This window comes from Dendrobates tinctorius, unplaced genomic scaffold, assembly GCF_039654945.1.
Source record: "Dendrobates tinctorius isolate UK_male_01 unplaced genomic scaffold, ASM3965494v1 ptg000232l, whole genome shotgun sequence".
Lineage (NCBI taxonomy): Eukaryota > Metazoa > Chordata > Amphibia > Anura > Dendrobatidae > Dendrobates > Dendrobates tinctorius.
In genome coordinates, this window is record NW_027361899.1 from 11699244 (window position 1) to 11726953 (window position 27710).

Consider the following 27710-nt stretch of genomic DNA (forward strand, 5'->3'; position numbering starts at 1 on the left):
GTGTACGGAGCATACCACATCTCCTGGGCAGGGGAGGAATCAAAAGACAATACTGACATACTTAGAGCATGGCTGAATGGATCACGACCTTCAATGCCGTTCGCTGTCCCAATGATATGAAGAGAGCAGAGAGATCATGTAACAGATTGCTACTTCTGCCTTACAAATGTAACAGGATATTCAGCAAAGAACAAGAAATCAATAGAATATCCTAATCTTCCTTCAGCCATAAGACCAGTGCCACACGATGAAAGTCTTCGTGTTCCAAAGCTGCCCAAAGTATGGATAATGGAGGACGACAAAGATGAACTAACAATGTCAGTAGAAAATCAAACTGCTGCAGACCCAGACTTTGAGCCTTCTGCATCTAATCCACATCTGTTCAGTCAAGCTGATCTGAGTGACTTGGTCAAAGATTTGAAATTGTCAAAGAGGCAGGCAGAATTTTTGGGATCAAGGCTGCAAGAACGGAATCTCTTCTGTTTCTGTTTTTTGCAGTCGCCAAGAAGACCTTAATCAGTTTTTCAACCTTGTCGACAGTTTAACCTTTTGCAACGATGTCTTGGGGTTGTTTGGTGCTCTTGGATGCGAACATGACCTGAAGGAATGGCGACTGGTCAGTGACTCGTCAGTTTTAAGTCTGAAGGCTGTTTTACTACACAACGGAAATATCTATCCTTCTATACCTATTGGACATACCGTACACATGAAAGAAACGTTTGTGAATATGTAGTTACTGTAGACCCACATTAATAGAAATTATAACTGGAACATGTGTGGTGATCTAAAAGTTGTTGCACTTCTTCTTGGACTGCAGCTTGGATATACCAAGTATTGTTGTTTTATTTGTGAGTGGGACAGTCGTGCACGAGAAATGCACTATTTCAGAACGGACTGGCCACTCCACGAAAACCTGGTTGCTGGACAGAAGAATGTTAAACATAATCCTCTCGTTGATCCAGTAAAGATATTTCTCCCTCCTTTGCATATTAAACTTGACCTTATGAAGAATTTTGTCAAAGCAATGAACAAAGAATCGGAAGCCTTTTCTTACTTGCGACAGAAATTTCCAAGAATAAGTGATGCAAAGATTAAAGAAGTAAAAACCCGAGAAGAAAAGGAGCAAACAATGAAGTACAAAAATATCAATTAATTTTATTGAGTATCATATAAAGTGCACAAAGTCATGATAAAGTGCCAATCAAAATGCAGATGAAACACACCCATGACAACCCACCCCTCCCACCGAGATGGTAAGAAAGACCCCACAATATGGTAGGCTCCACAAATGTGACTACGTACCCGAGATATATGCGCCCCTATCAAAATATAATGCCTAGTGGCCAAATGTGGAGGTTACAGGGACCCAAGACAGGGTCACAGAATAAGCGGGGCATCCACAGTACGTCCTAGTGGTGATTCAGCCTACATATGGGGCTGATAATTAACGCATACAATTGTCCAACATGTAGGCGCTTACCAGAGGGTGCAAAGGGAGGAGGGGAGCCCTACATCTTGGACAATTGTATGGGTTAATTATAAGCCCCATATGTAGGCTGAATCACCACTAGGACGCACTGTGGATGTCCCCCTTATTCTGAGACCCTGTCTTGGGACCCTGTGACCTCCACATTTGGCCACTAGGCATTAGATTTTGATAGGGGAGCATATATCTATATCTCGGGTACGTAGTCACATTTGTGGAGCCTACCATATTGTGGGGTCTTTCTTACCATCTCTGGTTTTTACTAATTGTTGGAGTTGATGTAACTTCTACCAGGTGTGGGCAAAATCATTTGCTCCCACCTTCTGGTATCGTAGTAGCCTATATGGGATTTCTATTGTTAAAGATTAAAGAAAGTATTTTTATTGTCCCACAGATCAGAGATATAATGAATGACAGTAGCTTTGATGGTCTTTTGCAAGGTGCTGAACAAGTGGCATGGAAAGCCTTTAAAGATGTGATCTTCAACTTCCTTTTCAACAGCAGGGCACCGAACTTTGAACAACTCGTGGACAACATGCTCACAGCATATCATTTGATGAAATGCAAGATGTCACTAAAATGCATTTTCTACATTCTCACTTGGACTTTTTTCCAGCCAGTCTTGGTGCCGTTAGCAATGAACATGGTGAAAGATTTCACCAAGACATTGCGCTGATGGAGAAAAGGTACCAGGGAAAGTGGAGTACGTCAATGCCGGCTGACTATTGCTGGAATCTTACTCGAGAAGCATCTGACATGGATTATAAATGAAAGTCGTCTGCAAAACACTTTTGAACAATTGCTTTTGCTACTGACATTGATGCACATGTATGTAGTATCTCGGACGTCATAATGTAGGCTATAAACTGTTGTTTCTTAACCCCTTACTGCCAGCTGACGGAATAGTACGTCAGCTGGCAGTATCCCCCGCTTTGAGGTGGGCTCTGTCACGTGGACCCGTCCTGTGTGACACGACCCGCAGGCCGGTAACTAAGACAACAAGACAAGGCACGTATAACTGTCCTGTGTGACACGACCCGTAGGCCAGTAACTAACACAACAAGACACGGGGGGAAGTGGAAACAGTAACAACGGTGGGCCCTGCGATAGGGAACGGGGACGTGGAGACCTCCTGCACTCCCCTGAGTCAGTGTCCCTCACACTCCTAACATTCCCTATACAGGCTCCTCACCTGTCGCCGAGCCGGATACCTGTTACCCTAGCACACCCTACACCTATCCCATGCTAGGGAGCTGGGTGGTGCAGGCACTGGCCCCACCGCTGTACTAATACACACCAGGGAAAAATACAAACAGGGGAAACACAAAAACACTTATCTTGCTCTGCTGCAGCACCAGGCAGCAGAGTGCATCACCGGATTAACTTTTCGCAGTGGCTCGACACCTCAGAGCCAACTGCCACCTTCACCATCTCACTCTGCTGTGGACACCGGGCAGACAGAGTTCACACCAGTTTCAGCAGTGGCTCCAACCTTCAAGCCAGCTGCTAACTTCACCAGGTTGCTGCAGTGGCTTCACACCTCAGCCAGCTGCTCCCTTCACCGTGGTTGGAATCCCAAAAAGACGCTATCACCAACACCTGCTCATAGACCATGTGACCCTATATAGGAAAAGGGAATGGTCAAATGATCAGGGGCCAAAAGCTGCTATAATCCCAGTGACCACCGGGGGAAAAAGGCAAAGCAAAGAAAACATCAAGTGCAATGACCCTAACGGCCACCGGGGGCAAAACTAGAACTAAAGACACCACCGTGCAATAACCCCAATGGCCACCGGGGGCAAAACCAACTCCAAGCAAACAGCTCAAAGGGAAAAAAAAAGGTTTACTTATTCCACAACCTGTCATAATCCAGCATGGATCATGACAGGCTCCGGTGGTGAGGTTGTGAAACAGCAGGTTACAAGAGGGGAAGGCTACTTACAACATGAGTGGGGAAAAAACAAGGTCATAGTGGAAGGGGGAATAAGCTTGGTGTTCGACGTGTACGTGGGTTTGGTGGTAATGTGAATGAAAGCTCAACTGAGCAAACACCGTCTCATCCTATCCAAAGACCACTGATAGCATCTGTTACTGGACAGGCTACTCGACTCCCTATCTTTGGTCGCTGCACAGCAGTACGCCTTGTAGATGAGGATCAGAAAGAGCATGTGCTCCAGTGGATGGCAAGCATTACATCAAGTTGCCTATTCTCCTCTTCCTCCAACTTAACATAACACCTAATGCAATCCTCAGAGGTGGCATCCCAATCACCCTTGTTTCCCCTTGAGTCACAAATTTTCCAACGCCCATCTGACTATGGGGAACCACAGATGGGCCATTCTGCAGAGCTGTTCACATGAGTAGAATCCCGACACTGGTCACCAGACATTAACCCACGCCTCTGGTACTGTGGTGTCAATGCAGGAAGAGGAAGGTGACTCTCAGGGCGAGGAGTGGGAGAACAGAGAGGATGACAATGAGGTTGTAGATCTTCAGCAGAGGAGGTGAATGAAAAGTAAGATGAGGAGGATACGTTGCGGCTTGCCACACAGACACGTAGTGATGCAGCCACGACAAGCATTGCATCCTCAGCCACAACTGTGGCTGTGGCCAGAACTGGTTGCTAGTCTGCAGTTCGAAGGGGCGGCAAGGGTTGCCTAGCCTGGGCCTTTTTTAGACAGCAAAGGATGACCCAACTCACGTTATCTGCCAAATTTGCAAAAAAAGACTCGATACAGGCAAAAATTGCAATAATTTGATTACTACATGCATGAACCAGCGCATGCATGAACTACATGCCTTAGTCTGGGAGTCTCACTACACTAAAATGCAGACTAGCGGGCCTTGACAAACAATGGTCGCCCCATCAACCACACCTGCTGCTTCTTCCTCCTCCATTACCATGCCAAGTGTTCTCATACAAGTTTTCGGCCACAGAAACTCCTCTTGTTAACTAACCCCCTACAGTTGAGGTGAGTGAGAGCTTGTCAGCTGTTACGAAAGTTGACATGACTGTTGTTTTTGTTGCACTGACCACAACACATCTTTCTCATTCCACAATAACATCTTTGCCTGCACCTCACTCACAGTCCAGCAATTAGTCCTGTTCACTCTACTCCACTCTCTCAGCACTGCAACGAGCCCACAGTTCCGCATATGCGGTCATTTAAAAGAATGTTTCCTCTTACACATGGCAAAGCTAAAAGCTTGAATTCCACCATCTCCAATCAGTTGGCCGCCGAAGTGGCTGCCTTTCCGCCTGGTGGATACAGACGGTTTCAGAAAGTTGGCCGTCACAGTCCCCCAGTACCAGATGCCCAGTCGCCATTACTTCTCTAAGAAGGCTGTGCCTGCGCTACACCAGCATGTCGCCGACAACATCACCCGTTCCCTGAAAAATTCTATATCTGCCAGGGTGCATTTCACCACTGAAACCTGGGCGAGCAAACATGGGCAGGTGCACTACTTCTCGCTGACTGGGCACTGGGTTACTCTGGTAGCTGTGGGGGCAGGCAGTCAGGGGGCTACTTCACAAGTCTTGGAATCCTCAAGGCTTGTGGGACAAACCTCTGTATTTAACAGTTCCTCTACTGCTTCTGTCTCCTGCACCTAGGGCCTCCACAGCGCAGCCAGGGCCCACCGCAATCAGGCAGTGTTAAAATTAATATGCCTTGGAGATCGCAGTCACATAGTTCAAGAGTTGTGGACAGCTCTCCAGGCCAAGTTAGAGCAATGGCTGTCTCCACTGAACCTGGAGCCAGGGAAGGCAGTGTATGATAATGGTGCAAACCTGGTGGCGACCCTACGCCGGGGCAACCTCACACACATGCCTTGCATGGCTCACATCCTCAACCTGGTGGTATAGCAATGTATGCGCTGCTGCAGAAAGCATGGTTGCTATCTGCTCACATCCGACAATCGCACACCGCAGGTCATCGACTTACATCGCTACAGAGGTCTTTTGGACTACCGGTTAATTCACTGATTTGCAATGCTCCGACACACTGGAATTTCACTCTATACATGTTGCAGAAACTGTGGCAGAAGCGTCGAGCGTCATGCCCTGTTGCACAGCCTGGGCCAATGCAGTACGGACGTGGTGCAAATCACACTGCGGAGTAGGCACAGATGAAGGATCTTTGCACCCTTCTGCACTGTTTCAAAATGGCTACCAAGATGGTTAGCGCTGACGATGCCTTCATCACTATTCCGGTCATCTACATGTGGGAGCATACTTTGAATAGTCTGCGTGAGGAGGTGGTGGTCCCATAGGAAGAAGATAAAGCAGAGAGATAACAATATCTCTAAGTTCCGGACTGTTTTTGCACAGGCGGATGCCATGGGATGGTGGATTACAACAATCAAGAGGGGCTCGTGGTACCAGACAAACTGTTAGTGAAGATGTGGGAGCCGAAGAACAAATTGAGGACGAAGAGAAAGAGGTGATGGACGCAGAACAGTCAGGAGATGAAGACAATAATGATCCCCTCTCTGTTGTCCATGGTTGGCGGGATGGAACGGAGAACCTGCCACCAACACACCATTGTCTTAGACCTCATGGAAGCTACACGAGTGCCTTCTTGCTGCACTATATTCAACACGATGCGCGCATTCTTAGGGTTAGAAATAGTGCTGACTACTGAGTGGCCACTCTATTAGATCCGTGGTACAAGAGTAAATTTCGCCAGATGCTTCCTTTCCCCCCCTGGAGTTTGATGCGCACATGCTGGAGTATCGAAATATGCTTGTAAACAATCTTAAGAGTGGTTTTCCCCAATACAGCAGTGAGGCACCCAAGGTGCATCGCAGTTCTAGACTTCCAACCCCGAGAACGTCAAGGCGTCATTGCAAAAACATTAGCAGCAGCAGCAGCTGTGTAAGTGGCAAAAGCAATTTCTGTGAGTAATTTCATACATTTTTTCAACCAGTCCGTGCACCAGTGGAACACAGAGTTCAAGTCTGACACTTTGTGAACAACTGGAGAGGATGGTGCAGGAGTATCTTGAGCTCAATATCAATACCATCAGGGGGGTTTGGACCCTTTCACATTTTGGTCTTCAAAAATGGATGAGCTCGCCCTGTCATGCCTTGAAGGTTTCATCGTGCCCGGCAGCCAGCGTTCTCTCAGAATGTGTGTTCAGTGCTGCTGGTGGTGTCCTGACAGATAAGTGCATCCGCCTGTCCCCTGAAAGTGTAGACTGCCTAACTTTCATCAAAATGAACAAGTCTTGAATCTCCAATGACTTTTGCTCCCCAGTCACAGACTGGGCAGAGTAGGTGATGGTGTAGTTTTTAGTGTAATGCATTGATCTCGCATTATTGCAGTCTGTGCCATCTTTGTGGTGTCTTCTGTGACTGCTGTGGCTACTGCATTTGATGTTACAAATTTTTGAAATGTGGAGACTCAAAGTTGGGTTTCCATCGGCTGGGTTGCCTGTAGTGGAAGGTGTGTCAGAGGCCTATTATACGGTTTCTACTCTGTGGAAATTGATGGCACTTTAGTGCTGTGTAACAATTATTTTTTTAAATGTGAAGACTCCATGTTCGCTGTCCATCTAGTGAATTGCCTGTGTAAGTAGGTCCTCCAGACAGTCAAGCCTGCACTTACTTTCAGTCAACTACCTGTGTTACTAGTCTTACATTTTTCTACCAATAGTAGTGTATGAAACTGATGCTTGTGTCATCTGAGTATGGCTGGGAAAAAAAAATTGAGCTGTTGCATGAGGTGTGAGGTCTCCCAGCTAAGAAGGCTTACACCGCTCCCTTAACCACCAGGTCCTCATTGAAACTTCAGTTCCAAGCTCTTAATGCTGGTCCAGACCCTGATACCTCCTGCTTGGCCCGTGGCTGACTGCTGCTGTGTCATTAGCAACGTTCTACTGTCGGTCAATTTATTCCACTTTCCATGGTGTCTGACCCTAATTTTAGCTGTTTGGGAATTTTTTTGTCGCCCCTTAAGGCGTTGTGTATACGTTTGGTTTGGCCTCCCATTGAATTTACTGTGATTCGGGTACATTCGGTGAACCGAGCCTTGGAAGGTTCGCTCATCTCTATTCCCCATATCCCGTGCCCACAGTGACTTTCCCCCTCAGCTTCTTTGCAGCAGAATACATCTTCCATCTGGCTCAGTGCTGTCTCCTCTTCTCTTGCAGATGCAGATGGTGTCTCGACACTCGATGCAAATGTCAAGATCAAGGAGGAACCTGAATCAGAAGAGTGGACCACTTTCATCATTACAGGTAAGTGGAGTCTAAACTGACTGAATCCCCTCACCTGCCCCCCCTTCTAATGACCTGATCCCACCTACTGGCAGCACCACCACCAACTACTAACTCCCATTTCCCCATCGCGTAACTAGCATTATACTCACTCTTCTTAAGTCATTAGTTCTCATTTCTATTCCTGTGTTTCATCTTTTTTGTTAAATCCTATTAATCCCTTAGTCAACCCCTGACCTGAAAGTCAGCCAGCACCCCTTATGGCTCCTCACTTACAAGTCTCCAGTCAATTGTCACTTTTTTTCTGACCACAGTCCCAACCCCCCCCAACCTCTTTTTTTTTTTGGTCTTAATGTGCCATTAGACTACATGATTGCGGCCCATAAATGACTGCTGATTGGCTGCCTAGCAGGTAATTGATAGCCATTTTGCAGCCTGGTTAGACAGTGTGTCGCACTGGTATGTATATAGAACGATCATTGAAATGATTGTTCTGTGTGTGCATAGACTGTCGCTGTTTACACTGGATAAAGTACTGCCGAGAATGATGATGATGTTCCTAGGAGCACTCGTAGATTCCCAATCACCTGCTCATCACATATAGACAATGTATTCAGTCACTGCGGTTATCTCCTATAGATGAATCCTGTCCGAGAAATCCCCCGGAGAGATGTCCCAGTCCTCTAGATTCCCAGGATCGGCCAGAGAAGGAGGAAAATGTCCCCCAGGATCATCAGGTAGATGAGATTTCTTCAAATCTTCCAGATATTGATGTAATGAGGCTTCTAATAAATCATAAATCCCAACCGTCCTGGATTCAGTTGGACCGATTTGAGGGCTCAGTCCCACCATCCCTGAACGTCAGGGCTTGTCCCAGTTTCTAATTTTGCCCTCTTTCCAACGTCTTCATCTCTCCGTAGCGCCACTTCCTCAGGGACGGGGACACATGTGTCTACACATACTGTAAATTAAAATATTCAATTCTTCTCCTGTCATCCAATCTGCCCAGGACTTATCCGCGCATCTCCATGTTTACAGGCATCAGCTCTAGTTATGAGGCACAGCCCACAATGATAAATATAGGAGAATTTGGAATCCTTGAGATGTATTGCAGGCAATGAGCACAGAAGCAGATTATACCTGTACGTTTTATACAGCAGTGTATTTCTTTTTTACTTGTATACTGAGGTGAAGAAAACGCCACAATTGTTATTCCTATAAAACTACTAAAAGTAATAAAAAGTAATTACAAAAAAAGTCACAGCATCTGGTGATGCTAGAATTTTGTGCACTTGATCTGTATTGCAGGCTCTGACTCCGCAGGCAGATTACATAAAGATACATCTGTACATAGCAGTGTATTTCTATTTCTCTGTATTCTAAAGAGAAAGTATAAGAGATTTTTTTTTCTTCCTATAAAATTACTATTATTATGAAAACCCAATTACAATAATAACATTTTCTGCGCTTTTTTAAAAATAATAAACATTAAGCATTTTTTGTAAGTTTAATAGAGAAAAAATAATAAAAATGTAATGCTGAGGCCGTGTTCACATGTAAATGTTGAGTTTTTTTTCCTGCATGTTTTCTGCAGGTGTTCTCAACATACGATGCAATAACAATCTTCTCAGATTATTGCGTGTTTGCTGCGTTTCTTTTATGACCTTTGCCATATATTTTGAGGCATTTGGAATGCTTTTTTGATAATACAGAAAAGCTTTGATTCTGTACTTAAAAATGCAACTTTTTATTTAGCTCAGGTGTTTCTTCCAAGCTCCACATAGAAGTCTATGGGAAAAAAAAGCACCAAAACCGCAGAGTTCAGCTGTGTCTTTCAATGCACCGAAAGTGGAGTTTTAATGAAATCCTGTAAATGCTGCGGTTTTTTTCTGATGCTTTTTTTGCACTGAAATTCTACTGTTTAACTGTCCAATCAAAGTGGATGTGATTTCATGAAAACTGCGCCCCCTGTGGTGTAAAGATGCTGCGGAACTGTGCGGTTTTGGTGCTTTTTTTTTTTTTCTGGAGGCTTCTATGGTGGAGCCTAAAAAAACACAGGTAAAAAACTGCAGTTACTTTTTTAAGTGCAGATTCAAAACTTTTCTGAACTCTAAAAAACACATTAAAAACGCGGCTTCACATCAGCACCAGAAACGCATCAAATTAGGAGGAAAACTGCAAAAAAAAACCAAATGCAGCAATAACCAGAAAAGATTGTTATTGTATAGTTTGGTGTGGATCCTGCAGAAAACAAAAACACAGTATTTATGCAACATGTGAACACGGCCTCACCAAAAAGACGGATGTCGTATAGTGAAGATTCATAAAGAGGAGAAAGTTCTCGCGGCTCCGACTGTGAATGAAGAAACAAAAAATAACCCACAGTTCCCAACTAGAGATGAGCAGGACGCACAGATAATGTCGCACCGGCCCTGGGTGATGAAATGCAAGATGGTAAGAGATTTATAGCCTCCCGTTCAGTCGCCAGGTAGCACTGACCTGGACGCTGGACCAGAGACCCGTGAATCGATCCGCTCATCTCTAGTCCCAACTGTCCCAGATGCAGCGGACAGTCCTGGGTTTGGGTCTGCGCCCTGCAGTCTTGGGCGTCTGAATGTCTCTCATTGCCACCCGCCCCTCTGACATCTCCTCCTGTCAGGGTAGAAAAAAATGGTAAATAGGCGTAGGTTGGGGTGTGGCCAAGGGTGAGGCCAAAATTTGCCGCAGCGCGATACGCCAACTATGCAAGAGGATTTGTAAGCAGCTTTTCACAATAAGTTCTATACAAAGATCAAGGCCGGTGGTGGACACAGATGGAAGTGGGCCCCTGTGTAAGAACATTACATGGCCCCTCTTTGTGTCTGTAACAGGTCCTGCTGGTTTATTTGAAGGTGGAAGTGGGCCACCTTACCTCTCGAGCCCCGTATTGCTGCACTCGTCACACCAATGATATGTCCACCCCTGGTCAAGGCTGAGTGATCTGTCTCATTTTAGGGCTGATTGTTCCAAGCCTGGATTTAAGATAAACCCGGGCTCCTTTTTTTCCATTTTCTTATGTCTGTAATATTTGATTCTCGCAGGAAAGTGCTGATGGAACCACAAGTGAACTCGAAAAAAAAACATCACCAGCGTCAGTGACTGGTAAGAGTCGCTCATAAATCTTTTTTTTGTTGGAAAATGATGAAAATAAATTCCAAGAGCAGTGAAATGGCCATTGTGGGTTGGGTTCTGTTTTTATGGCATTCATTGTGTGCTAAAAATATTATCCAGGCCGGTGTGATTACGGCAGAGCCAAACTTTTATATAACTTTTTTTTTTTTAAGTGGCGAATTGGAAATAAAAGTGTTTTTTTCCCCCGTGGGATTGCTACTCATCAGGCAACACAGGAGGCGTTTTTCCATTTAAATGTCCATGCTGGTTTATTGGTGCTTCATAAATCAGCCACAAGCAATGGAAGAATAAGCGACCTTTCAGTTCAGGCAAAACAAAGTAAAGAGTTCTTGACAAAGTCTCTTTAGAGCCAGTCCACATCATACAGGCTGGATAGCATCCTGAATACCTTGTCAGTCTAAAAATAACACACAGGAGGCCTTTTTCCTCCACAAACACAGACCATGTGTCAAACAAAAAACTCTATTTTAGCATGTGAATCACACCCAGAGGGTGGGGTATGTGGGCAACCAGACCGCCCATCTCTTAAGCTGCCCTAAAAACCTGGCCCAGATTCGCCAAACAAGCCTCTTGTTACTATGTGCCCTAGAGCAATACTCCTGGTATACATCACCGATGACAAGCACCTCTGTGGTACATATCTCCCATCAACTATATGTGCGGTAGCCACCTTACATACCTCCCCCTCTGCCTAAAGCCGTGAGGCTTGGCACCTTCTACTACTAGACACTGGATTCTTGACAGTACATCGGCATTACCATGGAGTTTCCTGGCTCTATGTTCCACATTGAAGCTGAAATCCCACAGGGCTAGAAACCAAAGGGTAACTCGAGCATTTTTTCCTTTGTTCACTCTCATCCACCTGAGGGGGCAGTGTCTGATACTAATTTAAATTTTCACCCTAACAGATAGTACAGTAATGTGTCCACCGCCCACTTTATGACCAAGCATTCCTTTTCTACAATGGAATAGTTATTTTCACATGCTGACAGCTTCCTACTCGGGTAGATAATGGAGTGCTCCTCCCGTGTACCTCCTGAGAAAGGACTGCTTCTAAACCGACTTCTGAGTCTTCTGTCTAGAGTTCAAATTCCTTCTTGAAGTTGGGGCAAAAAGGACTGGCTCCCTAGAGAGATCCATTTTAAGTTATTGAAAGGCCGTCTCCGCCTCCACAGTCCATTTTGCCATAGCTGATATCGTCCTCTTATAGAGGACAGTTTGGGGTGCAGCCATCAAGGCAAAGTTTGGGATGAATTTTCTGTAGTACCCCATGATTCCTAGAAAGGCTATAACTTGCTTCTTTCAGAGCGGTCTCGGACAGTTTTGGATTGCGTCCACTTTACTGATCTGGGGTTTGCTCTCACCTCCACTACATATCCTAGGTATTTGGTTTCTCCTTTACCCATGGCACATTTTTTTTTATTTATTGAAAACCCCACCTTCCTAAAAGCATCAAACACCGCCTGGACCTTTTCGTAGATGACTTTCCCAATCCGGGCTGAAGATTACAATTTTGTCCAGTTATGAAATGGTGTAATTCTCTTGGGTGCGAGGATCCAATCCATGGCCCTCTGGGCTCCCTGCAGTCCAAACGGCATCCGGACATATTCTCCTTAGCTTCTTGGGACATGGGGATTTGCAATATCCCTTCCTTAAATCCAAGGTGGTTACGTACCTTGCCAGCCCAAGTCTCTCGATCAGCTCGTTGAGACGCAGCATTTTAGATGCGTAGAACTTGGAGACTTCATTCAACTTCCTATAATCGTTACAGAATCTCCATTCGCCATCGGGTTTTGAAACCAAAACAATCGGGCTAGAGTCAAACCATCCACTCTTGGATTCCTCAATGACTTAGAGTTTCAACATAAGATTTATTCCTTGGAGATCAGCTCTCGTCTGGGTTCACCCACACATTGGGTTCTGTCTGAACCTCAAGTTTTATGACTTTTGTTCACCCCGGCAAATCTGAGAACAGGTCTGGGTTCTGCTGAAGAAATTCGCGACACTGCTGTTTTTAGGCCTTCGACATCATCTTTGCTATTGCGACTCCTTCAATATTTGCTTCTGGCTTGACCAGCGAACATGGAGTTTCAACACGCTGTCTTGCCATGGCTTGATGAGATTGACATGCTAGCCCTTCTATGGCTTATGTCTTCCCGGTTGATGAATCTTTTAGTTAACTTCACCAAGCTTTTCCACCACCACATAAGGCCCTTGCCACTTGGCCAAAAACTTACTCTCCATGGTGGAAATTAGTATGAGGACTCGGTCCCAGGGGATGAACTGTCTCACCCTGGCTGACTGGTTGTAGACTCTAGATTGAGCTTCTTGTGCCTGGAGGAGATGTCCTTTTACTATGGTCATCACCTTCACAATCCTCTCGTGCATCTGAGCGATGTGCTTTATGACACTCTGGTGGGGCGTGACTTCAAGATCCTGCGGATGTCGGCCACACAGAAGTTTGAACGGTGAAAATCCTCCCTGATAGAGAACAGGAGATACGGCAGGAGACAGTGCCAGCCTCGACCATCCTTCTCTATGACCTTCCTAACCATATTCTTCAATGTTTTATTGAATCTTTCCACAGTGCCATCCGTTTGGGGATGGTACACTAATGTCTTCAATAGTGTAATTTGCAGGGCCTCACACAGTTTTTTCATCACCTTACTCATAAAGGGTGTTCCTTGGTCAGTCAGGATCTTCCTTGGAAACCCTGTCTGGGGAAAAACATGGACCAACGGGCTATACTTTTCGCAGAGGAGTTTCAAAGGGGAACCACTACAGAGTACTGCGTAGAGCACAGTTGAGGATGACCAACATATATTGATGACCACGAGTGGATTTAACCAGGGTACTAACCAAGTCCATGGCAATTCTATCAAACAACACTTCTATGATGTGTCATGGCACAAGGGGGTTCGAAAGTGAGAGGTGCGAGTGATGAGCTGGCAGGTAGGACAGGACCTGTAATGCTTTAAGATTTTCTGGTGACATCTGAGCCAAAAGAACCTCTGCATGACCCGTTTTTGCCTTTTGTCCACCCTCAGATGGCCACCCAAGACATGTGAATGGGCCATATCTAACACCCTCCGTCTATATGGTCCTTGGTATCAAATTGTTCCATTGTCTCCGCCCTCACTTTTGTAACCCGGTACAAGAAGTCCCCACTCAATTTAAAATAGGGAAAACTGGTGTCAGATCCCTGGTTCCTGCGCTATACCACTTATGACTTGCATTATTGAAGGCCTCCCTTAGAGTTAGATCCCTATGTTGGGCGGATCCAAAATTTTTGCCAGTCACCTCTAACTCAGGAATGTTAACTTCAGGGGACACTACCGCCTCATCCCTCACAAGGACACAGAAGGAAAAACCGTCAGACTCTGGGTGTGGTGATACTCCTTTAGGGCTGACCTGTCTTTTACCCGAGCAACTGAGCTCGGTCTCCTTCCCTCACAGGTCCCAAAACAAACATAAGTCCCAGCCTATAATAATGAGGTGAAATAAGTCCTGGACCACACCGACCTCGTGGGACTCAGTACCTTGGGCGGTTACAGCAGATCAAACATTTGCACCCTGACAGTCATTGTTTCCCCCAAGCGTGCCAAAATTTCAGTTTGACATATTCTTTGACGTCTTGGAAGGCTAAGTCATAGTAGGCCTTCTGGGGCTCCCCCGTTAAGTATGGCGCCAGCACTTCTGCCCGTTGCTCTGGCATAAGTTTCTCTCTTTTGGGGACCGTTTCAAAAACTGTCAAAAAGGCTTGCATGTCGTCAACCTCAGTCATTTACTACAGGGCTCCTCTTATCACCTTCGGGATGGAAAAATCAGAGTTGCTTGCTGCTGTGCTATAAATCGCCTCTGCTAGTTATTCGAACTGCTGCTTCTGTTGACAGTGCTGCTGCTACTGTTGCTGGATCTGTTGCATAAGCATTTTATTCATCTCCTGCTACTGCTTCTGGGCTTGCACCAGGTGTTTGACCAGGTCCTCCATGCTCTCTGACATTATTTGCTGGTTTATGGCCGCCTTCACTCAGGACATGCAGTACCTCTGTAGCTGTCACTCGTGTTTCCTGGGAACGCTGCCTGCACTTCTAACACCAGTTGTGGGAATGCTACTCATCTGAGTGTCTCGTGAGGCAACACGAGAAGCGTTTCTATTTAAATGTCCATTGCTGATTTATTGCTGCTTCATAAACCAGCCACAAGCATAGGAAAAGTAAATTGCTTTTCAGTGCACCAACTCAGTCTAGATATAACAAACACTTACCACTACACACCCCCATGTGTAAAACAGACTTCATTTTAACATGTAAACTACACCCAGAGGTGGGGTATGTGGGCAGACAGACCTGTCCATCTCTCAGCTGCCCGTAAAACCTGGCCCAGATGCATCAAACAATCATCTTAATCCTATGTACATTAGAGCATTACTCCAGATTTACATCACAGATGACAAGCACCTCTGTGATACATATCTCCCATCAACTATGTGTCCTGTAGCCACCTTACACCGCTTTTATGAGAGCCATAATGTTTTCATATTTCTGTTAATGGAGCATTGTGAGGTTTGTTTTTCACCTGAGCTGTAATTTTCATTGCTAATATTGTACACATGACGATTTGTAAGTTTATTTTTTTTATTTGTATTATGATTATGAACTATTTATATGTCGTCCTAATGAGTGTCCGGGTTTGGATACTCACCTATAGGTGGGACACGTAATTTCCTTGAATCGCGGCTGTTTTATATACTTCTTTGTATGATGCCTGAGGAAGAAATCTTATCGATTTTGAAACACGTTGCTGTCTTTTATAAATGTTCATTGTTTTTCTACACATTCTCAGCCATGTCTTCATCATGAAAGCGACCAACACAACGTTTTTATTCTCATTTTTTGCCTCGCAGTTGAAATGTATTAAAAATTTCCTCTTTCCTTATTCCTTTGCTGACCCTAAGATGCTTGCAAAGCACCTGCTAACTATTGCAGAGTGCCATCTCTAAAGGCTGCTGTAGATAAACCACAGTCCCCCCAAACCACTGCCAAAGGGGGGCATATTTGTGTAAAAATTGCTTACATTTCCTTCCTTTACAAGTAGCCCGGTGTACTCTCATTTGTTTAGCTTCCTAGGCCTATATAAGCCCTACCAAGACACACACCTTTCTGATTCCCCATATCCCGTGCCCACAGTGACTTTCCCCCTCAGCTTCTTTGCAGCAGAATACATCTTCCATCTTGCTCAGTGCTGCCTCCTCTTCTCTTGCAGATGGTGTCTCGACGCTCGATGCAAATGTCGAGATCAAGGAGGAATCTGAATCAGAAGAGTGGACCACTGTCATCATTTCCGGTAAGTTGAGTCTAAACTGACTGAATCCCCTCACCTGCCCCCCTTCTAATGACCTGATCCCACCTACTGTCACCAAAGCTACCAACCACTAACTCCCATTTCCCCATCTCATAATTAGTTTTTTGCTCCCATTTACAAATCATACGCACCCTTAGCTTCCTCCTTGGCGCCATTTTAAGTCACTTGTTCTCATTACTATTCCTGTTTTTCACTTTTTTTTGTTAAAACTTATTAATCCATTAATCTCCTATTCACCCTCTGAAGGTCAGCCAGCACCCCATATGTCTCCTCACTTACAAATATCTAGTCACTCGTCACTTTTGTTTTCTATCACAATCCACCCCCCAACTTCTCTTTGTTTCTTTGGCTTATTGTGCCATTAGACTACATGATCGCGGCCCATAAATGGCTGCTGATCTGCTACATAGAAGCCCATCGATGGTCATTTCGCAGCCTGGTTAGACAGTGTATCGCGCTTGAATGTACATAGGACGATCGTTGAAATGATTGTTCTGTGTTTGCATAGACTGTCGCTATTTACACAGGACGACGTGCTGCCGAGAATGATGATTTTCAGACAAGTTTAAAAATAATTTCACATGAAGAACAGATGATTTTTTTTTTGGTGATTGGTCGCTGATTCGTCAAGTGACTGGCGGCCTGTTTACACTAGCTGATTATTGAGACCCAAGCGTTCCCAACAGCACTCGATCACGATAATCAACCAGGGTAAATGCACCCATTGTCAAAACCTACTAATCGAAAACTTAAATATCCCTCCTTACACTATCGAGTCATATAGTTATACTAGAACTGTAGAAAAAAAATCCCTGGGCCGCAGATCCATAATCATACGTTGATCTAATGCCGCTAGGCAAAAATGTACAAAACTGAACACGAGGTTCTTACTGTAACATTCTGATCACTGTGTGGAGCTGCTGCCACGTCACGGCGACCCTCTCAGTGCGTCCGTAATGTTTTAAAGCCTTAAAGGTGCTCATGTTCACCTCATGCTCCGTTTTGTAAATTGGCATTAGAACAACGTATGATTTTTGGATGTGCGGTCCATGTCTTTTTCTCTACAGTTCTATCATATTGTTATACCTTTCTAGCCCTATAGACTCCTTCTAAACCTCACACACTGTCCCCGGATATATCCTCACTATTCTAATTGCCGTCTCTACTTCTTTGGATCCTCTTTGATTGACTACCTGTCGATACCCAGATCCAGACGTTATTAACCCTTACCTTCAGTTCTGGCTTCTCTCACCCTATGTGTTTGCTTTTGGAACAATTATATGATCCGGATATAAATATCTGCTCAGGGTTAAACAAAAGGTTATAGTTTAGGAGCCGGACCTTTGCGTACAAACAAGTCATGAATATATCTGAGTGGAATTGAATTCTATTCGTATTTGACAAAAATCAATATTCGACAATATGCAGATTTTTTGTAATTTGCTAACATGCGGATTTGGCAAAATTATCAACATTTTTCTGAACTGGAAAAGGCCATCAAAATGTTAAAAATATAGAAAAAACACACAGTCACCTTACCATTCGCCTCTCTGGCCGGTCCACTCCTCACTGTCGCCCATCCAGTTCTCGCCACATGTGCATGCGAGGTTACGGCGCATGTCATGATGCCCTGACCTTCAGCGCAAGCGGTGGCTACCTGAAGATGTGGTGAGGACCAGACAAATGACAGTGAGGGGTGGAGGGACCTGAGCGGTGAGAGGAGTATAAGCATTTTTTTATTTTTCACATCTGACATTTATTATGCTCTGGAGACGTTGTCAGTGCACATTCGCTCATCACTAACATTTACTTTTCTACATCTAGTGATAGACTTATTCAAATTGAACACCATCTTGACTATAGCACTGCAACTTTTTTCCTTTCTTTATAGTGTTAATAAAGTTTCTTGGTTAACTAAAAGGAAACTATTATATTGTTTGCAAAAAATAGGATATTTTTCTTCTCATTTTTTTTTCAGGTGACGAGATCACAGACTCCAAGATGGCTCCAGCTGATCTGATAGGCAAAGAAAAACCTAAACATAAAAAAGGGGGCAAATCTCAAAGTGGAAAACATTTTAAAAAGAAATCTAATATTTCTTCGAGCGAGAAAACTCCCACAGATGAAAGGCCATATTCATGTTCACAATGTGGGAAATGTTTTTGCCACAAGTCGAGCCTTGTTAAACATCAGAGAAGTCACACAGGGGAGAAGCCGTATTCTTGTCCTGATTGTGGAAAATGTTTTAGTCAGAAACCTCATCTTGTGAAACATCAAAGACTTCACACAGGGGAGAAGCCATTTCCATGTTCTGAATGTGGGAAGTATTTTAGTCACAAATCAAATCTTGTGGAGCATCTCAGAAGTCACACAGGGGAGAAACCATACTATTGTTCAGAATGTGGGAAAAGTTTTGGTCACAGATCTGGGTTTGTTATACATCAGAGAATTCATACAGGTGAGAAGCCATTTTCATGTCCTGATTGTGGAAAAAGTTATAGAGACAAAGCATGTCTGGTTAAACATTTCCGCATAGTTCACAGAGCGGAGACACCATTCTCATGTACTGAATGTGAGAAGTTTTTTAGTAACAAAGCACATCTTGCAAAGCATCTAAGAACTCACACAGGGGAGAAACCATACCCATGTCCAGAATGTGGGAAATGTTTTAGCCAAAAAACTGGTGTTATTCAACACCAACAGAGAGCTCACACAGGGGAGAAGCCATTTTCATGTCCTGAATGTGGGAAATGTTTTAGCCATAATTCACATATTATAGAACATCTAAGAATTCACACGAAAGAGAAACCATTTGTATGTTCAGAATGTGGGAAACGTTTTTCCTTCAGATCAGGTTTTGTGAAACATCAGAGAACTCATACAGGGGAGAAGCCATTTTCATGTAAAAATTGTGACAAGTGTTTTGCCAACAAATCCAATCTTGTTAGACACCAGAGAATTCACAAACAGGAGTAACCATTTTAAAGGGGTTGTCCACTACATAAGAACCAGCAGCTGTGTGTCTTGACAGCTCCATACTAGTCTCTTTCTAATATATTTTCATCACCTGCACAGTTTCTGTGCCCGCATCGCAGCCCAGTTGCATGACCCTCTGACCCTAAAAAAAGAATTACAAATCTTACATCAGAATTAGTTAGGATAGTCATTCAGCAATATCTAAGGAATCAAAAAACCTGTAAAAGCTGAACGGTGCAACATTTGGGATTGAACCAAATAGAAACATTTTTAGCACAAAATACATGTTAATGTGTGTATTAATGATGAGTGAACATGCTTTGATAACGTGTTTTACCCGAGTATGCTCGGGTGTTATCTGAGTATCTTGGGCGTGGTAGAATAATATGTTCCAGTCCCTGCAGCTGCATGTTTTGCATCTGTTAGACAGAGGCAACGCATGCCTAACAAACAGGCAACCACTGCATGTGTTTCGGCTGTCTAACAGATGCAAACAGAACTGGAACATATTATTCGAGCTCACCCAAGATACTCAGATAATATCCGAGACCGTTCGCTCATCACTAATGTGTATCCTGGTGGTCTGGTATCTAAAATGTTCTTTTTAATTATCTATCTTTACAGCCTAATCACTTTTGTGATTATCGTTATTATAAAATACCCTACACTTTTCTCTATTTAGTTATTCCCTAAATGTTTTTCTTTTTTTACTTCACTTCCTGTGACATTTCACTTGAGAGGAGTTTCACACAGCACATCACAGTAGGCCAGAGCTGCACTCATTTCCCTGCAGTGTCTATCACCCATCCTGGACAGGACGTCATCAGGGAGCAGCGCTCTAGTTACTTATTATGGTTTCATGCATCGGCGCTTTCTGAAGATGTCCTGGATCAATGGTGATAAATGCCATGGGAGAGGTGAGAGCAGCGTCGGCACTCTGCTTCTGTCTCCGTCATAGCTTTTAATTGTGAAATAAGATTTCATCAGGGGCGGACATAGAAGCAGTGAGTGACATCAGTGCTGCCCAACAACTTCTAGAACTGAGCTCAAATGAATCTTCATTAGGGGGTAGTGATAGAAGCTGTGTGTATCACTAGTGCCGTACCCTGATTATGATTTATTTGAAGGTGGTGCTAGAAGCTGAGGGGTGGTGCTGGTGTCACTTACACTGCTTCTGTCTCCTCCCCTGATGACATCTTATTTCACAGAAGCCGCTCACAGGTGGGGATGAATGCAAAGTCCCAGCGCTGCACTAACTTCTCCTACTGCAGCTTTCACCATGGAATCCAGGACATCTTCAAATGGCAGTGATGCAAGAAACTGTATTACGTAACTGCAGTGCTGCCCCCTGATGATGTGGTACTTGCAGGTACGCAGGATGCAGTGACGAGTCGCGAGATGGTTTGGTGCTTTTTATGATAACGTTTAGAGGCCTAGAGGTAACTATCCTCAGTCACGGCCTGACCAACAAAAAGGGGTAACACGGGTTGCCCTCGCAGGTGCTCTATACAAGCAAACACAAACGGGGTAGAACACGTCTACGTCCGGCAATAGCCGGTCACTATAGGGCTGCGGTATGGCCGACTACGGGTCCTTAATTATATAGTCAACTTAGCCGTCCAGACATCCCTTGCCGTTCGGGATGGTGGTCTTTCAGCGTAGCAGTCGCTGGGCCCAGTTGCTGAAGCGTTGACAAAGTCTTCGAGCGCTCTGGCGCTCTGATGACACTGGAGCACCACAGGCCCCGGCGGAGTCCTTGGACGGATAGGCCGCGGCTCCCGGACAGGGGCAAGCGGCAGCGATGTGGGTGGCGAGGGGCAGGCCACCTGCGCAGCTAACAGCTGCGACGGGGAATCCGCGGCAACCAGAGGCTCGGCCCCTGCCGCGGACCGGAGCGGGACAGTGGTGGCCGCCAACGGCACTGGACTTGCAACCACCGGTGAGGGCAGAGCGGCTGTGGGTGGCGGGAGACAGGCCGCAGCCGCGGGCTAAAGTAAGGCGGCAGCGGCCGCGGGCAGGAGCGAGGCGGCAACGGCCGCTGCTGACCGCGGGCAGGCCGCAGCCGCGGGCTGGAGGAAGGCGGCGGCGGCCGCTGGTCGTTGCGGGGCAGCGGTTCTCGGACGGTCGTCTCGGCGCCGTCCCACTGATGTCCAGGGGAAGTATCTCTCCTGTCTCTGGCCTCCTTCCTGGCTCGGGTGAGTCGTTCTGGCTCTCAGTCGCTCCCACGATCTCCTGCTCCTTCGGTCTCGTTCTGCTGACTCACTGTGACTCGTGTTCCCCGCCCCTTTTATATTGGCTCCTCCCCCAGTCCATCTGTCAGTCTCCACGGTCCGTCCCTGAACTCTGTCCCCCGGAAACAGTTTCCCCCGGAACCCAGGTGACGGTCCCCTTTGTTTCGACCTGGACTCTCGATGGGGACCCTCTCTCCCACAATGACATCCTGTCCCAGGAGGGATGATAGACACTGCGGGAAGTGAGTGCAGCCCCAGCCTCTCCTGTGACATCCTGGGTGAGACTCCTCTCAAATGAAACATCACAGGGAGTGGAGTAAAGAAAAACACATTTCAGGATTAGATAGATCTAGAGAAGTGTAGGGTATTCTATAATAAAGCTATTTCGAAAAGTGGTTAGGGTGTAAAATTAGATAATTAGGACATTTTAGGTACCAGGCCACTCTTTTAAACAAAGTATTTGTGGTTCTCTCTGAGGCAGGTTCCTACTTTTATACCTTCAGAGGTTCATAATATTGTAATCGGTTTTCCTCTGCAATGATCATCCAGTTGTGTTCCTGTAGGATAAGAATAATGTTATATTATGAAATATTAACTTAGCATTTTATGTTATCCATTATGTTTTTATTATGTGTAATGTATAACTTGTGATCTGGTCCTTTAAAGATATTATTAATAAAGGATGTTTCCTTACAACTGGTAAAATTGTAGCATGATTGCGAAAGACGGATGACAGACAGAAATCTCTTACAAAGGAATTGGACACAGAATCCGTCGTCTATCTTTGGTTTCAGGGAGATCCTTCAGTTGAGAAGTTTTGTACAACTCGATTCAGGTCATGTGGTGGCTTTTTAGATTCCAGTTATCTTAGGAATAAGCCAACAGTAACAGGGACACATTTATGTTACAGTCACAGGATAAGGGTAGGTCTAAGTAGGGTCCAGAAGGGCTGGGTTGCCAACCGCCCGTAGATTCATGGAGAGTCCGTAAAAACCAGGCGCTTTTTAACGCCGTTCGTAGCATCTTGAACATAAAAGCACCAAAGATGATTGTTTTTACATTTTCCTACAGTTTGTACTGCGCATACATCAAAAATGCTAATGCAGTATAAACAGAAGCTGGCCTGAAGCATGAATGACGGCAGCGTGCGGGTTGTTGGACACGTCTTGTTCTTTCTTGGGGCTTCTGAAGCAGCAGCGCTCAGGCAGGATGGCTTTATGTAAGTATATCTCATGTCTGTTAAAGGGGATATCTGGGACTTAAAAAAAAATGTGCCTAAGCACTAACAGGCAGGTAGATGCTATCTATCTGCTTGTTGTTCCCAGTGCTGTTCTCCGCCAGCACAGAGCAGTCACTAGACTTTCGTTGACGTCACGTCAACAAAGTGGCGGTTTCTTTTCCTGTTGACAAGGCGTCATGCTGATTGACAGCCGGCTTCCCCCAATTGGGCAACGGGGAGCTGGCAGTCAATCAGAATGACGGCAGTAGTCCCGTCTTGTCAACAGAAAGAGAAACCGGTCAATGACCGGCGCCGGGTACAACAGACAGGTAGTTGCCTCTGTTAGCAACTTCATCCCTGTTAGTGCTTAGACACAATTTTTTAAAACCCAGATACCCCTTTAATCCTGTCTTCTGCTCCTTCACTACCTCTGAGAGTTGCTCAGAAAAGCACCCGAGCAGTCAGTGCATCCAGCACCTCTGCTTAAATCTGAGAAGTTCTGACCACAGCCTGACCAATGTTCACATCTCCTAACACATCAATCCTCCCCTGTCCACTCTAGCCACTTACCACCCCTGTAGAGAGGGGGCTTTATTGTAGTATCTTTTTCATGGACCATTCAGAAGCAGCAGTGATCAGGCAGAATTCTAGTTATTATAGCTACAGAACTAGAATGCTAAAGAGTTTAGAAACATAACTACATAAGAATTCATTTTTAGTCCTTATCCCTAAAGTTCTACTTTATGTGAGCACTGCTTTTTTAGATTATATGCAGCTCTGGCAAAAACTAAGAGACCACCACATCAAAACCCTGTCATGGGCAGCCCATTCTTCAGACCTGAACCCCAATGAAAACCTCTGGAATGTAATCAAGAGGATGATTGATAGTCACAAGCCATTAAACAAAGAATAACTGCTTACATTTTTGTGCCAGAAGCAGTGTGAAAGACTGGTGGCAAGCATCCCAAGACGCATGAAAGCTGTTTTTAAAAAATCACAGTTATTCCACAAAATATTAATTTCTGAACCCTTCCTGAGTTAAAACATTATTGTTGTTTCTAAATGATAATGAACTTGTTTTCTTTGCATTATTTGAGGTCTGAAAGCACTGGTGTTTTTTTTTTTTTTAAATGGACCATTTTTGTTTGTCTGAAAAAAATACAAAAATTTTTTGTTTGGAAATTCGGAGACATGTTATAAGAAGTTTATAGACTAAAAGAACAATTTACATTTGGCGTCCGCTGAAGCGTAGGTATGGACCTTATAAAATTTGGCAAACGTGTGGATGGAACACCAAGTTGCCGATTTGCAAAGTTGTAGGGCGGATGCCCTATGATGCACCACCCAGGAGGCGCCCACTGCCCGGGTAGAGTGAGCCCTAATCCCAGGGGGAGACAGTCTGTTCATGACCTGGTAAGCCTTCAAAATCGCCGTTCTGATCCAGCGAACAATCGTAGCCTTGGAGGCCGGCAGGTCTCTTCGCGCACCATCAGGAATGACGAAAAGAGAGTCCGTCTTCCTAAAAGGGGCGGTTCTAGCCAGATCGACCCTCATCGCCCTGACTAGGTCTAGCCTGTTAACGAACGCTCCAGAGGATGTCGGAGCAGGACAACAGGAAGGGAGGACAGTATCCTCATTTTGGTGAAAGGCGGACACCACCTTGAGAAAGAAGGTGGAGGCCGCAAAACCACATCCTGGTGAAGAACCAAGAAAGGAGGGTGACAGGAAAGGGACGCCAGCTCCAAAACGCGCCTAATGGAGGTGATGACCAGCAGAAATTAGACCTTCCAAGACAGAAAGTACAGGGAGACCTCCCGGAGAGAGCTAGAACCAGAACCAGAACTAGATTGAGGTCCCAGGGTTCCACAGGAGTCAGGTATGGGGGAGCCACATGCACAACCCCTTGAAGAAGGGTTCTGACCTGCGAGTGGTAGGATAAACTCTTCTGGAAAAGAACGGAAAGTGGTGACAGCTGACCCTTCAGCGAACTAAGGGCAAGACCAGCGTCAACACCCACCTGGAGAAACCCCAAAATAGAAGGGAGAGAAAAGGACATAGGCAGGATGAGATTAGACTCACACCAGCTGAAATAGGCCTTCCAGGTTCGATAATAGACCCTGGAAGACGCTCTCAGCATCACGGTTTCTACAGCCACGCCGTTAAATTGAGCGACTGAGAATTCTGGTGGCAGATCAGTCCTTAAGACAGAAGATCCGGTCTGTCTGGGAGCCTCCATGGGGCATCCACGAGAAGATTGATGATGTCTGCGAACCAAGCCCTTCTGCGCCAATCCTGCGCAATGAGTATGACCAGCACCCCTTCGGCCTTGATATTTTTCAACAGCCTGGGGAGAAGAGAAGGAAACAGATAGGGAACCAGGGAATGGCTAGAGCGTTGGCACCCACCGTGAGGGGATCACGGGACCTGAAGACGAACCGTGGGACCTTCCTGTTCAGTCGGGATGCCATGAGGTCCACATCTGGAGTTCTCCAACGAAGGCAAATCTGATGGAAGACCTCCTGATTCAGGGACAACTCTCCTGCCGTGAGACCCTCGCGACTGAGAAAATCAGCGGCAGGGTTTTCCATACCGCGGATATGCACTTCAGATATCGCCGGAACAGTCGCCTCTGCCCAGAGGAGAATCTTGGATACCTCGGCCATCGCCAAGGGACTCCGAGTCCCTCCCTGGTGTTTGACATATGCCACCGCAGTGGCATTGTCCGTCTGAACTCTGACTGGCAGACCCCTGAGAAGCCTTTCCCAGTGACAGAAGGATGGCCCTTATCTTGAGGATGTTGATCAGCAGAGAGGATTCCTGTGTCGACCAATTACCCTGGACCGTCAGATGGCGAAATACCACACCCCAGCCGAGAAAGCTGGTGTCCGTCGTCACCACCTGCCAGTGATCGGGAAGGAATGACCGGCCCTGGAGGATGAGAGAGGATGACAGCCACCAACTGAGAGACTGTTTGACTCGGGAAGAGAGCCGAATCGGACGATCCAGAGACAGAACAGACCTGTCCTACTGCGAAAAGATGGCCTGCTGAAGTGGTCTTGAATGGAACTGCGCAAAAGGAATCACTTCCGATGCTGCTGCCACCATCCTCCTCAGGACCTTCATTGCTGAGCAGAAGGAAGGTAGCCAAGGGCCTTGAAGAGAGCAAATTCCCTGCTGGAGGATTGCTCTCTTCGGGAAAAAACCCTTGTCTGACGGGTGTTGAAAAGCATGCCTAAGAAAATGAGGCGATGAGTCGGGACAAGACAGGACTTTGTTCTGTTGATTAGCCACCCGATACAGGACAGGGAGCCGAGGATGATGGTTAGGCTCTCCTGGGCCTGAGGAAAGGACGGAGCCTTGATGAGGATGTCGTCAAGGTACGGAATAAGCACTAGGCCTCTGATCCTCAAAATGGCCATCAACGCCACCAAGATTTTTGTGAAAACCATGGGAGCGTTTGGAAGTCTGAATGGCAGGGCAACAAACTGGAAATGGTCCTGCTGTACCACAAACGCAGGAACCTCTGAAGTCCTGGGAAAATCAGAACATGAATGTAGGCGTCTTGAATGTCTATGGAGCACAGGAATTCCTGCACCTCCATGGAAGCAATTACTGAAGGAAGGGACTCCATCCTGAAATCTCTCAGGCGGACCCTTTTGTTCAGTAACTTCAGATCCAGGATGGGCCAAACTGTGCCGCCTTTCTTCGGCACTACAAACAGGTTTGAATAGAAACCTGTGAAGCGCTCCCGTTCTGGGACGGGAAAGATGACCCCCGAACTGAGAAGGGAGGTGATGGATGCAAAGAAACCCGGAACCAGAGAAGGATCTCTTGGGGGACAGGATTCGAAGCGAACTATATTTTGTATCCTGAGGATACCACCTCCATGACCCATGCGTCCTCCACGAGGAGAGCCAAATGTCCCTGAAAAACAGGAGACGACCGCCCAGCCTGGGAGATACTCTGGGGTCTGGATACGAGTTATGCCGACGAAGATCTGCCAGGTCTAGGCCTGGTGGATCTACCGTGGGTGTTACTGGAAGGGGTGGTTTTGAAGGAAGCCTTTTTCCTATTCTGGCGAGCCTGCGGCCTCTGCTGGTCAGAGAAATCCTCCGTCGCCGCGAAACAGCGAAAGGGCCGAAAGATGCGAAACTGCAGATTCAGAGGAGGCCGGCGAGGCTTGGACTGGGGAAGGAGGGAACTTGTACCCCCAGTGGCCTCCTTAATAATTTGGTCCAACATGGAGCCAGACAGGACCCCTGAAAAGGCAGGCTGGTAAGGGATTTCTCTGATGACACGTCCGCCTGCCAGGCCTTAAGCCAAATAGTCCGCTAGATGGCCACCATATTGCTGGATGCCTGAGCTGTGCAAGACGCGGCATCCAGGGAGGCAGATACCATTTATTTCCCTGCATGAGAGATCTGGTCCGCAAGGTCGGCCAACTCCTCCGGACGAGCTCCAGTAAGGATGCCCTGACAAAGCTGTAGAAGCAGCCGCTTCAAAGGCTGACTTTGCCAGCGATTCTATAATCCTATCGTTGGAATCCTTGAGGGATGCTGCATTAGAGAGCAGGAGGACCGTGTTGGTGGACAGTCTGGAAATTGGCGGATGAACGGCCAGGGAAGCAGTCTGGTTAGCGGTGAGCTCAGGAGAGAAGGGATACAGGATGCCAAGAAAGCATCTGGTATGGTTTTCCCTTTACCTGGCAAGCACCTCCACAAATTGTTTATGTGGGGTGAAGACCTTGGAAGGTGGTTTTGACGGTCTAAACAAAACCGCCTGACCTGCAGGTTCCGTAGAGGTATCCTTGATGCTAAAGGTCTGGTTGACTGCCACAATAAGGCTCTGGACCATATCTCTCATGTTAGAGGCCTGGTCTGAATCCAGGTCCGAATCATCCTCTGATAGTGTGTCCAAAAATGCTTTGCCTGACTCGGGAGAGGAGGATCGAGAAGAGGCAGCCCGCCGGGAAAAAACGGGGGGCGAGATGGAGCAGGAAGAGGACCTAGAAAACGTTCCTGCCTGGATCTCTTGCGGCCTGTGTT

The 27710-nt window shown here is 46.0% G+C and overlaps 1 protein-coding gene across 1 annotated transcript in view; it reads left to right on the forward strand.

Moving 5' to 3' along the window:
- Positions 1–27710, forward strand: part of LOC141060146 (uncharacterized) — a 233730-nt gene that overhangs the window by 75069 nt on the left and 130951 nt on the right. Inside the window, 5 exon segments of the mRNA XM_073556425.1 lie at positions 7639–7725; positions 8344–8441; positions 10785–10845; positions 16141–16221; positions 18218–19130. Of these exon segments, the coding sequence (XP_073412526.1) occupies positions 7639–7725; positions 8344–8441; positions 10785–10845; positions 16141–16221; positions 18218–19130 (1240 nt within the window).